The sequence below is a fragment of the Oncorhynchus clarkii genome, chromosome 12, assembly GCF_045791955.1.
Source record: "Oncorhynchus clarkii lewisi isolate Uvic-CL-2024 chromosome 12, UVic_Ocla_1.0, whole genome shotgun sequence".
Lineage (NCBI taxonomy): Eukaryota > Metazoa > Chordata > Actinopteri > Salmoniformes > Salmonidae > Oncorhynchus > Oncorhynchus clarkii.
In genome coordinates, this window is record NC_092158.1 from 19403916 (window position 1) to 19419191 (window position 15276).

The following is a 15276-nucleotide window of genomic DNA, read 5'->3' on the forward strand; positions in this document are numbered from 1 at the left end:
CATGCTTCAGTGTTTCTTGCCTTGAAGCGAGCATAAAAGGCATTTAGCTCGTCTGGTTGGCTTGCGTCACCGGGCAGCTCGCGGCTGGGTTTGACTTTGTAGTCCGTAACAGTTTGCAAGCCCTACCACATCCGACAAGCGTCAGAGCCGGTGTAGTAGGGTTACATTTTAGTCCTGTATTGACGCTATGCCTGTTTGATGCTCCATCTGAGTGCACAGCGAGATTTCTTATAAGCTTCTGGATTTGTGTCCTGCTCCTTGAAAGCGGCAGCTCTAGCCTATAGCTCGGTGCGGATGTTGCCTGTAATCCATGGCTTCTGGTTGGGATACAGTCACTGTGGGGACGACGTTGTCGCTGCACTTATTGATGAATCCGGTGACTGAGGTGGTATACTCCTCAATGCCACTGGATGAATCCCGGAACATATTCCAGTCTGTGCCAGCAAAACTGTCCTGTAGCGTAGCATCCACGTCATCTGACCACTTCTGTATTGAGTGAGTCACTGGTACGTCCTGCTTTAGTTTTTGCTTGTAAGCAGGAATCAGGAGGAGAGAATTATGGTCAGATTTGCCAAATGGAGGGCGAGCTTTGTATGTGTCTGTGTGTGGAGTAAAGCAGGTCTATTTTTTTTCTCCTCTAGTTGCATATGTGACATGCTGGTAGAAATTAGGTAAAACAGTTATAAGTTTGGCTGCATTAAAGTGACCGACCACTAGGAGCGGCGTTTCTGAATGATAATTTTCTTGTTTGCTTATGGCCTTATACAGCTCGTTGAGGGTGGTCTTAGTGCCAGCATCGGTTTGTGGTGGTAAATAGATGGCTACGAAAAAATATAGACTCACTTGGTAGATAGTGTGGTCTACAGCTTATCATGAGGTACTCAACCACAGGCGAGCAATACCTCAAGACTTCCTCAATATTAGACATCACGAACCAGCTGTTATTGACAATTAGACACACACTCCCACCCCTCGTCTTACCAGACATAGCTGTTCTGTCCTGCCGATGCACAGAAATCCCAGCCAACTGTATATTATCTGTGTCGTTGTTCAGCCACGACTTGGTGAAACATAAGATATTACAGTTTTTAATGTCCCGTTGGTAGGATAGTCTCGAACGGAGATCATCCAGTATATTCTCCAGTAATTGCACATTGGCCAATGGAGCGGAAAAATGACCTCCCGGGATAATTTTCTTCGCTCATTATCACTGCCGTGTACATTCCCCCCAAGCAGACACCACGACGGCTCTCATGGAACTACACTGGACTATGTGCAAACTGCAAACCGCATATCTTGAGGCCACATTTTTTTGCAGCTGGGGACTTTAATTAAGGAAATCTGAGGAAAACCAAATTCTATCAACACATCACCGGTGCTACACGTGCATCACAAACTCTTGATCTTTGCTACTCTCCCTTCCGGGACGGCTACAAGGACCGCAATTCGACGTCAAGGAAACCAGATAATTAAGGATTAAAAAAGGAAAGCCAGCCAGCCACCGACGCCTCCGTTGCCGACATAAGTCATTTAAGTGTATTAATTCTCAGAAAGCTGTCGGCCTAGACAGCATCCCAAGCCGCGTCCTCAAAGCATGTGCAGACCAGTTAGCTGGAGTGTTTATGGAAATATTCATGTTCATATCCCTGTCATGTTCGTGAGAGTCTCATCTTTCCATAGAGTGGTCATATTAGTTAGTAAGCCAAAATTTTCAGACACCACAGACGTTTTTGTGAGAAGACCGATTTTCGGGATGTCTCCTGGTCTGACAAACAGAGCTGTAGCTCTGTCACTTTCCACCGCAGATGCTGAATGTAGACACAGTCGGTTGCAGTGGGGTAAAAAAATATTATGATGTAAATTTGATTGACACACATGTGTCAATAGACAGTCATCACTAGCCATACCCTGCCCTGAACCTTAGTCACTGTTACTAGCCATTCTTGCCTCAGCCTCCTCCTGTGATATGTACATACAGTATCTACCTCAACCTTTTCTGTTTTTTACGACCCATGATCTTGGCTGTCTAACTGATGACAGAGTCGGAGCAGGTCACTTTGCTGATGCCGTGTTTGACTTTGAACATGAGTTTGCATAACCTCAGCTCAGCCTATCAGAAAACCAGGCCGGCACATCTTGGTAGGGGGGCAGGCCATTACCCACTGAAATATATATATAAAAAACATCTTAACAGGCCCTTTTTAAATTGTTTTATTTCTAAAAATATATATTTTTGTGTGTGTCAATTTCGACCAGCCCACCAAACAAAAAAAATGGTCCAGCCCCCTTCCCCTCTCTCTCTCATTGTGGAGGAGCTGCTTTACCCCAGGTGAGGGGAGGGCGTGACGAACCCCCCTCCACCCATGGCAATCACCCTCCCTCCCCCTCTGCTCCTCCACCCAACTCCAACACTGTAACATCAGTGTTTACCGCTTCAATCAATTACCCATCATAACCTGGGCGTGTGGGTATCCATTATTCATCCAACCAGCCGGGATAGAGTGAGGGAGAAAGGAAGGGAGGGAAGGAGGGGGAGCCGTGAGAGCACATGACAAGGAAAGTGTCCCAAATGGCACCCTATTTGTCACTTCTAGGGCTCTGGTAAAAATAGAGTTCCATTTGGGATGCACATGTAACTGATGTGAAACAGCTAGCTAGTTAGCGGTGGTGCGCGCTAATATCGTTTCAATCGGTGACATCACTCGCTCTGAGACCTGAAGTAGTTGTTCCCCTTGCTCCGCAAGGGCCGCGGCTTTTGTGGAGTGATGGGTAACGATGCTTTGTGGGTGACTGTTGTTGATGTGTGCAGAGGGTCCCTGGTTCGAGCCCGGGTCGGGCGAGGGGACAAAAGCAATACTGTTACATTGATGCTGTTGACCCGGATCCCTGGTTGCTGCGTAAAAAAAGGAGCAGGTCAAAATGGGGGTGAGTGTAACCGATGTGAAATGGCTAGCTAGTTAGCGGTGGTGCTCGCTAATAGCGTTTCAATCGACGTCACTCGCTCTGAGACCTGAAGTAGTTGTTCCCCTTTCTTCGCAGGGGCCATGGCTTTTGTGGCGTGATGGGTAACGATGCTTCGTGGGTGTCAGTTGTCTGTGTGTGCAGAGGGTCCCTTTCACTTGCTCTCCCTGGTTCGAGCCCGGGTACGGACGGAAGCTATACTGTTACACACACACATGGTGCCTCCCCCCTCCTTCCACCTCCATCATGAATATGTAACACCCATTCACACACCTTTCTGTTACCACAGTGACGTTAACACTCACAGGCAAACAGGAGCCAAACATCCCAATCTACATGTGAGACTGTGGGCATAACCACAGTTCACTGACTCCCATCGATGGAATGGGAGGAGGGTGAGTCACAAAATGTTCCTTTTCCCGACAACCCTGGAGAAAATTAAATGTACAGTACAGAGTGTAGTGCAATGTTAATTAATTCACGACTAAAAATATTCTGATATGAAAATGTGTGTTAGTGACTTTCTGTGTGTGTTGCTATGGCCCAAAGGCAGAAGAGGCCCAGCTGTATTTCCCTGTGGCTGCTAGGTCTACTGGGAGCTGGGCTCTGAAGCAAGACGACCAGAAACTCAGGGCTCCTCTCCTCCCCGCCTCTCCCTTCCTCCTTCTCCATCCCTCCCTCCTCCCCTATCCCTCTCTCCATCTTTTCTACCATCTCACTCTCTATCATCCTCTCCCTCTCCATCCTCCCTCTATCCATCCTTCCCGTCCTCAACACTCTGTCACCCTGACAGTTCACTCTGCACAACAGATTCATATTCATGAACTATTTTGATTAAATATGCACCAATAACCGATTAATCTCAATACTTGTTTTTTTCTGCACCTAGTTGTGTCAACACCTCACCGGCTGGTTGAAGTCCAAAGTCACTTATTATTAACAACCTCTCCAGGCTAGGACTCACACAGATAGATATCTCTACATCAGACCAATTGAAGAATTTTCCTAATAAAAAGTAAAAGTCAAAGATTATGCTAACTATACTCACTCCGTGTTAAAAAAGGTGAAAAATAAATTACACAACATACTAGCTAGTAAACAATTTAAGCCATTGCAAATGCTATTACTTTTTCCACTCATAAAGCAAACACAGCCCTTGGGTAAGAGGGTCAATCAATTTGAGCCCAATCAATTCCCCTCATGGGCTGTTGTTGTTGAGTGAAGAGGCATGAGGTCACACTATTCCAAGATGGACGTCATCAACTGGACCATTTTCATTACAAAGCCAGCCAGTGAACAATGAAGAGATGACAATCCACAGTAAGCCAATAATCTACTGGCTGACAGCTCTATTACTAAAAACAACCATTATACAATATTCAATAGCTTATTTTTTGTCACACAATACATTCATTTCTGCATCTGCATCATAAACATTGACTTGGATGTAGGAGGCCTGTTTTGATTAATAGCCTTCCTGTTATCAGACATAGAATACAATGAGATGAACAGAGTCGATAGCTGTATACTCATGCTTGGGCTGCTCATGCAATATTTCAGAAAGATAATCATTCATAGAGGATATCAACTGGGGAACATGTGAACATACTTGTCATTCATCATTTGAAACAACTTAGAAAGAAGTTCATTGTCACTGCATGCCGCAGGGAGATCACAGTTGGCTATCATAAGTCTAGGAAAATACATGATGTTACTTATTTAGAGATCTATTTGTGGGCATGCTACTCCCCCTTGAGCTCAGATCATGAATGGACAGAGAGAGGGAAGATATCAGATCAAATGTTATTGATAACAAGCAATGTAGTGGACTCACTTGATTGGCTATTCTCCTTCCACCAATGAACGGAGGCCAAAGTCTCTGTACTTCCAGGAGGACGTAGTAAAGGTAATCAGGGTCTGCCCTCGCACGATTCCTAATTTCCTTCTGACAAAAAAAATGAAGCGTTAGTGTTCGTACAGGATTGCCGCAGTACTACACTGATCCAAAGCTGTGTAGTTGTTACTACAATGTAAGGTCAACATGATTTAAAGTACGTTCCCGTGCTCTGAAGGTTTAGTAAGAGAACCGGGCCGTCTCACCTTGCCTGCGCCACTCAGAACCAGGGTGAAGGAGGTGAGTAAGGATGCCAGGGCTTTGGGGATCAGAGCAGAGATGAACAACAGCAGATGCTGGGAGGCACAACTGGCATCAGGGAGAGGTAGATCACGGAGATAACCTACAAACCTACAGAGCGATAGAGAGAGAAAGAGATAGTAAATGAGAAAGCATTAATAAGATAAAGTGACAATGTGACCACAAGGTTGTGTGTCTATGACAACATATTTATGGACTCACCCCTGTCTCTGACACTCCAGCTTGTCTTTAATGATGTCCATGAGCTTGTCTTTAGCCTCCAGCGCTGTGCAAAAGCCAGAGGACCACAGAGGAACCTTCACACTGATTGGAGTTGAGATGATCCCTGTAGGGGAAGTACAGGTCAAAGGTCACATTCTGACAAAATATATGTTTCTATCGCTCTGTTTACATCAACCTGAAAAGGGGCCTATGTCTACCTATAGAAAATAAACCACTACAGTTTGATTAGCCTAATATCCCCTTTTGAAAAGTATATTGGCCCCACAATTACCACATTAACATGCTGTGTTAATGTAATAGTCATTTACACCTACTGGGTTTCCCCCGAGATGCCTGAGGCAGTGTTGTCAATGAAAGTGTTGAGATGTAATTACCACTGTCGCTCAGCTAATGCACAGATCTGTGTGTCTATTCCACTCCCTTTGAAAACAGGGCTCCTTGAGTGCAGAGCAGTCTGTTTTGTCAGACATCTATCTGGCTATACATATATTCACCAACTTCAGGGGGCAGTAAGTTCTTTGAAAGAAAGTGAGACTAAAGTGTTTCTTCAATTGCTGGTATGCTGAAATTGTAGTTGTGATTGTTCATTGAGGCCCAGTGTGGGCGGCATGCCTTCCATTGTAAGAGGGGAAAACCTACAGGTGGCAGAAACTGATCTCACCGTGCCAGTGTAGGGTACCGAGCCTGTAATCTCACTGTGCCAGTGTAGGGTACCGAGCCTGTAATCTCGCCATGTCAGTGTAGGGTACAGAGCATGTAATCTCATCGTGCCAGTGTAGGGTACCGAGCCTGTAATCTCACTGTGCCAGTTCAGGGTACAGAGCATGTAATCTCACCGTGCCAGTGTAGGGTACAGAGCATGTAATCTCACCATGCCAGTGTAGGGTACAGAGCATGTAATCTCACCATGCCAGTGTAGGGTACAGAGCATGTAAACTCACCATGCCAGTGTAGGGTACAGAGCATGTAAACTCACCATGCCAGTGTAGGGTACAGAGCATGTAAACTCACCATGCCAGTGTAGGGTACAGAGCATGTAATCTCACCATGCCAGTGTAGGGTACAGAGCATGTAATCTCACCATGCCAGTGTAGGGTACAGAGCGTGTAATCTCACCATGCCAGTGTAGGGTACAGAGCAAGTCATCTCACCATGCCAGTGTAGGGTACAGAGCATGTAGTCTCACCATGCCAGTGTAGGGTACAGAGCATGTAGTCTCACCATGCCAGTGTAGGGTACAGAGCATGTAGTCTCACCATGCCAGTGTAGGGTACAGAGTGCTGTAATTTCCTGGAAAAGCTCTGGTGTCTCATCTGGGTTCACATTCAGGAACAGCCCCAACACCAGTTCTGTTCCCAGTCGTTTAAACAGAGGGTACACCGACACGGGCTCCCCACTACACAAGAAGTGGTAATCAGAGAAGTGAACAGGACATACATGGAAAAACAGTGCCTTCAGATAGTATTCACACCCCTTGACTTTTTCCACATTTTGTTGTGTTACAGCCTGAATTTAAAATAGATTAAATAGAGATTTTGTGACACTGGCCTACACACAATACCCCATGGACTCCCTCTGTGTGCAATAATAGTGTTTATCATGATTTTTGAATGATTACCTCATCTCTGTAACCCACACACACAATTATTATTAAGTTCCCTCAGTCGAGCAGTGAATTTCAAACAGAGATTCAATGACAAAGACCAGGGAGGTTTTCCAATGCTTGCAAAGAAGGGCACCTATTGGTAGATAGGTAAAAAAAAACAGACATTGAATATCCCTTTAAGCATGGTGAAGTTATTAATTACACTTTGAATGGTGTATCAATACACCCAGTCATAGCCACGGGAAATAGGGGTGCTGAATCACCCACCCCCTGGTAAATAATAAAAAAAATGATAAATATATTTTTTTTTAAATAAGGAAACATTTCAACACAACAACACATCACTGAGTACCATGCGTCATTTTTTCAATCAGTGGAGGCTGGTGGGAAGAGTTGTAGAAGGACGAGCTAATTGTAATGGCTGGAATGGAACAAATTGAATGGTATCAAACACATGGAAACCACGTGTGACTCTGTTCCATTAATTCCATTCCAGCCATTACAATGATCCCATCCTCCTATAGCTCCTCACACCAGCCCCCACTGTTTTCAATCATGGTGGTGGCTGCATCATGTTATGGGTATGCTTGTCATCGGCAAGGACTATGGATTTTTTGGAGTGGATAAAAAGAAACAGAATAGACCTAAGCATAGGCAAAATCCTACAGGAAAACCTTGTTCAGTCTGTTTTCCAGCAGACAAATTCACCTTTCAGCATGACAATAACATAAAACACAAGGCCAAATATACACTGGAATTGCTTACCAAGATGACATGAAATGTTCCTGAGTAGCTTAGTTACAGTTTAACAACTTAAATCAGCTTGAAAATCTATGGCAAGACTTGAAAATGGCGGTCTAGCAATGATCAACAACCAACTTGACAGAACTTGAAGAATTTTGTGCAAATATTATACAATCCAGGTGTGAAAAGTTCTTAGAGACTCACCCAGAAAGAATCACAGCTGTAATAGCTGCCAAAGGTGATTCTAACATGTCTTGACTCAAGGGTGTGAATGAGAAATGTCTGTATTCATCTTAAATAAATGTGCAAAAATGTCTAAAAACATGTTTTCACTTTGTCATTATGGGGTATTGTGTGTAGATACTGTAGGAGAGAATTCTTTATTTTTTTAATTCAGGCTGTAACACAACAAAATGTGGAATAAGTCAAGGGTTATGAATGCTTTCTGAAGGCAGTGTAGGTGAAACATTTCTGGTATGGTCCTGCTAGTGTATGTTGAGTAAGACAGAAGTGCATGAAGTGGGGATTTCAAGGGTTCTTACGTTGCAGAAAGGTTCTTCAAGCACCGTTCAGAAACACTGTGCAGGAAAGAAAAACAGAGAAACAAGCATTGTTATCCTTAATGAAGGTATATTTATAATGACATTTGGTCACCCTGTCATACTCAATAAATGAAACTAGTCTTTACCTGTTAATGAGGTCAGAGCCTGAGGCCAGACACTTTCCTGTGAAAAGGTTGGTGAGAGACAGACGCAGCAAGCAGGCTTCCTCGCCTGGATGAACCATATAGAATAGCATTATGGAGTTGCTCATAGCAGAAATAAAGAAAAAATGTGCAAAATAACGAATATTCTGTTTGTATGTTTTTCAACTTCTGATAAATTAATAAAACAAGCAAATAGTGTGAAGGCCTAAAACAGCTTTACCCTGTGAACATGTACAATCAAATATGTTTTTGTAAAGGCCAGAAGAGGTGTAGGCTCTCCAATACAACCCCTATACCCTTATAAGCAAATTGCATGCAAGTTGCACCCTATGGACCTTTGGAACATCAACTCACCATTAGCAGTCACTATGTTGTCTCCATACATGTTGTGCATTACATCAGTGGGGTCTTTCAGGAACACAGATGACTTCTCTGAAATACAGTCATGATCACATAAGTTGCAATGTCCTCTTTCAATGGGGAAACACACAATTCTCACCCCTACCCCCTAGGCAAAGTCACAGGTCCATCTCTTGACATGGTCAGTTACCAAGCCATGTCTAATCAATGGACAAATCATATATATTTTTTAATGTATTTTTAATTTAACCAGGAAAATCAGTTAAGAACAAATTATTATTTAAAATGACGGCTGACACCGGCCAAACCCTGACGACGCTGGGCTGATTGTGCGCTGCCCTTTGGGACTCCCAATCACGGCCAGCTGTGATACAGCCTGGATTCGAACCAGGGTGACGCCTCTCGCACTGAGATGCAGTGCGCCACTCGGGAACCCATCATTGATTTAATCATATCACTTCCTACTAATGCGTTAAAAATTTAAATTGACTCTAAACTTATATGTGGCCCGAAAAGCAAAAACTATGAATGTATAAAATGTTGGCCTATTAGTCAAAACTTGTTACCGTTGAACTTATTAGGTTATTGTGACACACACGCACATACACACGAATACGTGGCTATACCGCAAAGTAATTCCTTCATCCCTTCCACCGAACAGACGAAGGTAGTTGGTTTGTTCAGAAGTCTTGATTGAAATATCCGTGTCCCATGCTTTTCAATACGTTGTTCACAAAAAGCCACTGGATCTCGGTAAAACTCAAAAGATTTGTCGCCCAACACAGAGACCCCCGCAGTGCCCATTAGTTTCGACATTATTTAAAATGAGTTTACTGCTGGGGTTAGTTCAGTGGTAAATTAAACCACACAGTTGTTGGATTAGACAACAGATGGTCCAAAACAACCCTTATTCTGCATTACTATTGATCAATTCTGCAACAAGGTTGACGATACACATGGCTATTTGTCTAACTATGCCATGAAAACAAACTCAGAAAAAAAAACTCAGGATTAACTTCACGAAATGTGTTTAGTTTTTTCTAAAAACTGGCATATTGTATTACACAGAACTATCACATTACTGCTATCTCATCGTGATATCTCGATGGCAACTGAAAGTATTCAGCAAAACGCTTCCTGGATGGACTTCTGTTAGTCCCACCCCCACCACTTCATCAGGCGCAGTGCCTGCAGTTCGAGCCTCCTGTAGCAGATTGGCACACGTTTGTCTTCTTCTTCGATGAGGTTTAACGGCGGTTGGCATCGAATGAATGTTGCAATACCGCCACCTACTAGACTGAAGTATAAATCCCTCATCCTTTGATATATGTATTTATTTATTTAAATAAACAAATACACTACCTTCTACACTCACAAAAAAGAAACAAGAAAAGAAAATAACACCCTATTCCATTATTTAAATATATTTAATCCTACCTCAGGCCAACAGTCTGAAAGGATGGGACTTAACACACCCTGTAACTCTTTTGACGTCAAGACTCACACACCCAAATACCTCCCTGCACACTCTTACGTTCCCTCCCTGCACTAAATGCTAAAAATCCAATCGTACTGAAACATATATCACTTCTTGGTTTATTCTCACACCACTCATCTCAGGACCCCTCCCCCATGACCCATGTTCCTGTACTTTCTTCACTGCCTCAGCATATGACAACTTCTGCACTAGTCTAAACCTGGAAACCCCAACCGGCCTCTCTCGCACGGGACATTTCTGATCCCCAGCCCCATTGGCACCCCTACAATTAACACATGCCACTACTTTCCCCAGTGCTACACATTCCTTTGTCTCATGCCTTTCTGCACTTCTCACACCTAGGAACCTCCCTCCTACACACTGCTGCCACACGTCTATAAGCTTGACACCTGTAACAATTTAACATATTCAGCACAAAAGCTTGTACAGGCTAACTTATATATCCTAACATCACTTTGTCGGGCAAAGACTCAACATCAAAACTCAAAAGAACAAACTCTTCTGTTTCACCACTCACGCCACCCTATCTGTGTTGCACCAAACGACGAGCATCACAAACACCGGGAATCTTCCCTTTCAGTTGGTCAACGTTCCCATTTACAGCTACTCCAGTAATCATTCCTTTCAATGGTGCCCTTTTCTCGAGAGCAAAACAATTCACATCTCTTCCCCCCATTAATTTAACGTGGAGCGCCTGCTCCCTCTGACCAGCAGAAACACAAACAATTATCACAAGACCACTTCTGGCTACCCTCACCGATTCCACAGCACCCAACTTGCACCAAGGGTCAGGATGAACAGAGTTGGGCGCTGTGGAATCGGTGAGGGCAACCAGAAGTGGTCTTGTGTTAATTGTTTGTGTTTCTGCTGGTCAGAGGGAGCAGGCGCTCCGCGTTAAATTAATGGGGCGAAGAGATGTGAATTGTGGTTTCAGGGTGGGTCAAAACAGAGTTTGGTACTGTGGAATCTGGTGATGAAGGGATCAGCTAAAAGGCAAGGGTCCACCTTTTCCAAAAAAGTAACTCCTACTGTCACAGAATCATCTTCATCCTGACCCTTGGTGCAAGCCTCGGGCTCCGAGAACACCATACCTACCACCTCCAATACTTCACCCTCATTCACTTCCATTTCTCCTCCTGTCTTCAGCTCACTCTGCTTACACTTTCTACCATTCTTGTTTAAACAAACCATCTCCCTTTTCCCCACCCTTTTTAACCAACTCAAGCTCACCCTCTTCCTCCCTCTCTCTCTTAGAGGTCTCTGCCTCTCTTTTTCCCTCCAGTCTCCTTATGATAATACTGCACTTCTCCTTACATGATTATTGTTCTTGCCTTCGCAAGTGATTTCATTTAACCAGCTGTCACAATATATTTGCAATCAGCACAAAAACAATCTAAATAAAGGCACACGTTTGTTGTAAGCAAGATTCATTGTGTATTGTTCCAAAATAATCCTATTTCGCTATGTCTTGGATTAATACTGTTTGAACATCTACTTTGTTTTCATTTGACATTTTTATTTGAAGCTGCAGACCAATGCAAGCAGAATGTCAGTGTTGGCCATCAAAGTAACAGTTGTCCTGCCAAACAAAAATGAAACAAAGTGTTTATCTAGCACTTGACACAATAAAAGCTGGTACAGACAGAGCCATCGATATGGAGATGTGTGGTCTGGTGTCTCCCTATTGGCACCCCACGGGGGCGTCATAGTCAACTCTTTCTTTCATCTGGGAGAAGCGGGCTTTGAAAGAGGATTTCCCATCTACAGCCCAACTCGCCAATTTAGTTCGTTTGCAAACTGTGACCGCGGCTCAATCATCTGTTCTCCAGCACATCGCCTTGCGCACCATGGTATCTCATTTACCCGCACCTATGGCACTCAATGGTCAATGCTTGATGTGTGTAATCTGTGACAAAATACCAATGGAATATGAGAGTCCATAGCAACACAAGTCTGTTCGAACCCGTAAACCGAGGCGCCGAGCCCACAGGTGAGGAAAACTTTAAGATCAAATTCGGAACCTCTCAGCAGCGTTTGTTTTTAAGTTATTCAGACATTGAAAATGAATAGGTTACGTCGAAAATAATATAGCTAGGGATATTCTAGGGATATTCTGCATGGGCGATATAGTTGTGTGTAACACAATTACGTACGAGTATTTAGCAAATTGACTGGTATATCCGACTATGATTAACGGACGCATTATCAGAATTATGTTATAGACATACACAGCCCCCATACAAACCCTGAATTGTACAGTGGTGTACAAGTACTTAAGTAAAATACTATAAAGTACTACTTAGGTAGTTTTTTGGGGGGTATCTGTACTTTACTATTTATATTTTTACAACTTTTACTTTTACTTCACTACATTCCTATAGAAAATAATGTACCTTTTACTCCATACATTTTCCCTGACACCCAGAAGTATTCGTTACATTTTGAATGCTTAGCAGGACAGAAAATACTTCTCAAGAGACCATGACTGGTCCTTACTGCCTCTGATCTGGCGGACTCACTTAACACAAATGCTTAGTTTTTAAATGATGTCTGTGTTGGAGTGTGACCTTGGCTATCCGTAAATTAAAAAACAACTAGAAAATTGTGCATTAGTACTTTTACTACTTAAATATTTTACCTTTATTTAACCAGGCAAGTCAGTTAAGAACAAATTCTTATTTTCAATGACGAGGAACAGTGGGTTAACTGCCTGTTCAGGGGCAGAACGACAGATTTGTACCTTGTCTGCTCGGGGGTTTGAACCCCCGACCTTCCGGTCACTAGTCCAACGCTCTAACCACCAGAGCGCCCCAATTATATTTACTTTTGATACTTAAGAATATTTTAAACCAAATACTTTAAAACTTTTACTCAAGTAGTATTTTAATGGGTGACTTTCACTTGAGTCATTTTCTATTAAGGTATCTTAACTTTTACACAAGTATGAAAATCGAGTACTTTTTCCACCACTGGAATTGTATATGCTAATTATTTATTTTTATTACTAATTAATGCATGTTATAATCGAGATAGCACTTATCTAGCCATTATTATTATGTGTTCATGGTTATGATAGGGTAGCTAATTTGATTGTGAACAGAGTAGTGTTGGGGAGTAGAGAAATCAGTGGTGGAAAAAGTACCCAATTTTCATACTTGAGTATAAGTAAAGAAACCTTAATAGAACATGACTCAAGTAAAATTGAACGTCTCCCAGTAAAATACTACTTGAGTAAAAGTCTAAAAGTACTTGGTTTTGGTTTTTAAAGTATCTTTAGTTAAGTAAACTTATATTTTTCTTAAGGGTAGCTTTAGTGTAGATTAACTTATTCCAGTGTAAAGTAATTGGTAGCTTGGTAAACTATATTTTCAGAGTAACTTCCCCAAAACTGGAACAGAGCTGTATCATATTAAACTTGCTCTTTTTGTGCATATTTTTGTCCATTCTAGTGCACTATTTTAACCCAGTTTTCATACTTAACTGGCAAAGAACAGTTTATTGTCCATAGTTTAAATTACAGTTGATTGCTTGATGGTGATATGACATTGGCAAATCTAAGTGCTTGTAGGCTATATCAAAATAATAGTAGGCTTATAAATTGTAATAATATTAATAGAAGTCTTTCAGAACCAAAGAGCACTTTTTAATCTAAATAATGTTTTTCGAAATGAATATTCCATTAACATCAGATATGAATTCTTCCTTCCTTGTTACTTCATCACCCTTTAGAAACAGTAGCCTATCACACACGGGGTTGGTTTATTGTCTAACACCTTGTTGGGTTTTATAGTGTAACACCTTGTGGATTTCATTAGAGCAGAGATCAGGTTGGCTGTCCACAGTTCAACTAACACCGCTGTAAAAAAAAGGAGGTAAAAAGAGACAAGAAAGTACAGAACATCCGTTTAACAGCACAGAGTGCACACGCTCTCTCTATCACACACACATTTTTTAAAAAACATTTTAGCCATTTAGCAGACACTCTTATCCAGAGTGACTTACAGAAACAATTAGGGTTAAGTGCCTTGCTCAAGGGCAGATGGACCGATTTTCACCTTGTAAGCTCGAGGATTCAAACCATCGACCTTTCGGTTACTTAGCCCTGGCCGAACACTCTAAGCGCTAGGCTACCTGCCACCCCTACACACGTATGCACGTGCACCCCCCCCCCCCCCCCCCCCCCCCCCTTTCACTGCTCTCTCTGGGTCAGATTATCATCTCCTGCCCCTTTGAAATATATTACCAAAACAGATATCAGCTGCTACCTGGTCTACAGTTTGTTTAGGAGAGCTCCAGTGATTATGTAACGTTACCCTCCAGGAGGAATGCTTATCCTGTAGCCAATCCTGTTTCATTTAATTTCATTCATTTCCAAGGCATCATGTATAGCCTTGCTGAAATACTTTCAAGAGGATGTTTGCATGTGTAGGTACAGTTTTCTGATTAGGAACTTTGCTCTTTCTCTTAATTAAGGCACCAGCAGACATAATCAGGACGATAGTAACTCGGCTATAGATATAGCACTGTGCCTTCCAGGTGTCTGCACACAGTGTTATGAGTCTGTCTCTGCTAGTGCTCCAATGTAGCCTACCACACCCATAGGATTCTGCTACAACTTTTCTTTTGTTTCCTTCTGTTTCAGGTTGCTTTGACTTCCAAGCTCCACTTTTGACAAAGTGAAATTCTCCTATCTCCCTTACAGGGAAAACCACATGATTTAACATGTGGAAAATCACATGATTTCATGTGAAATTTCACATGTGAAATCATGTGAAAACTTGTTTATGGTACACTTGACATAGCTTTAGTCACAGTCAATAGCTCAAGCATCTAGAAATCATTGATATTGACAGTGCTGCCATATGGTGCATTGAGAGAATGGAGATTCAGTCAGTTCCCACCAAATAAAGGGAAAACCACATCCACAGCAGCCTGATGGTAGCAAATAGCTGTTTTATTCCATGGTGCCTGGTGTGTCTATGTTCATTCTCTGTTTACCCCCATCACAGGCTGTCACAACTCAC

General features: G+C 42.6%; 1 protein-coding gene across 1 annotated transcript in view; it reads right to left on the reverse strand.

The window, feature by feature from the left end:
• The window catches only part of LOC139422850 (uncharacterized), a 54448-nt gene extending 44562 nt beyond the window's left edge, over positions 1–9886 (reverse strand). The window contains exons 1-8 of the mRNA XM_071174262.1: positions 9381–9886; positions 8749–8826; positions 8377–8461; positions 8231–8266; positions 6595–6734; positions 5318–5441; positions 5062–5206; positions 4796–4906 (exon numbers count right to left, since the gene is read on the reverse strand). Coding sequence (XP_071030363.1) covers positions 4796–4906; positions 5062–5206; positions 5318–5441; positions 6595–6734; positions 8231–8266; positions 8377–8461; positions 8749–8826; positions 9381–9570 — 909 coding nt within the window. The 5' untranslated portion in view covers positions 9571–9886. The remainder of the gene's footprint in view (positions 1–4795; positions 4907–5061; positions 5207–5317; positions 5442–6594; positions 6735–8230; positions 8267–8376; positions 8462–8748; positions 8827–9380) is intronic.
• Positions 9887–15276: the final 5390 nt, after the last annotated feature.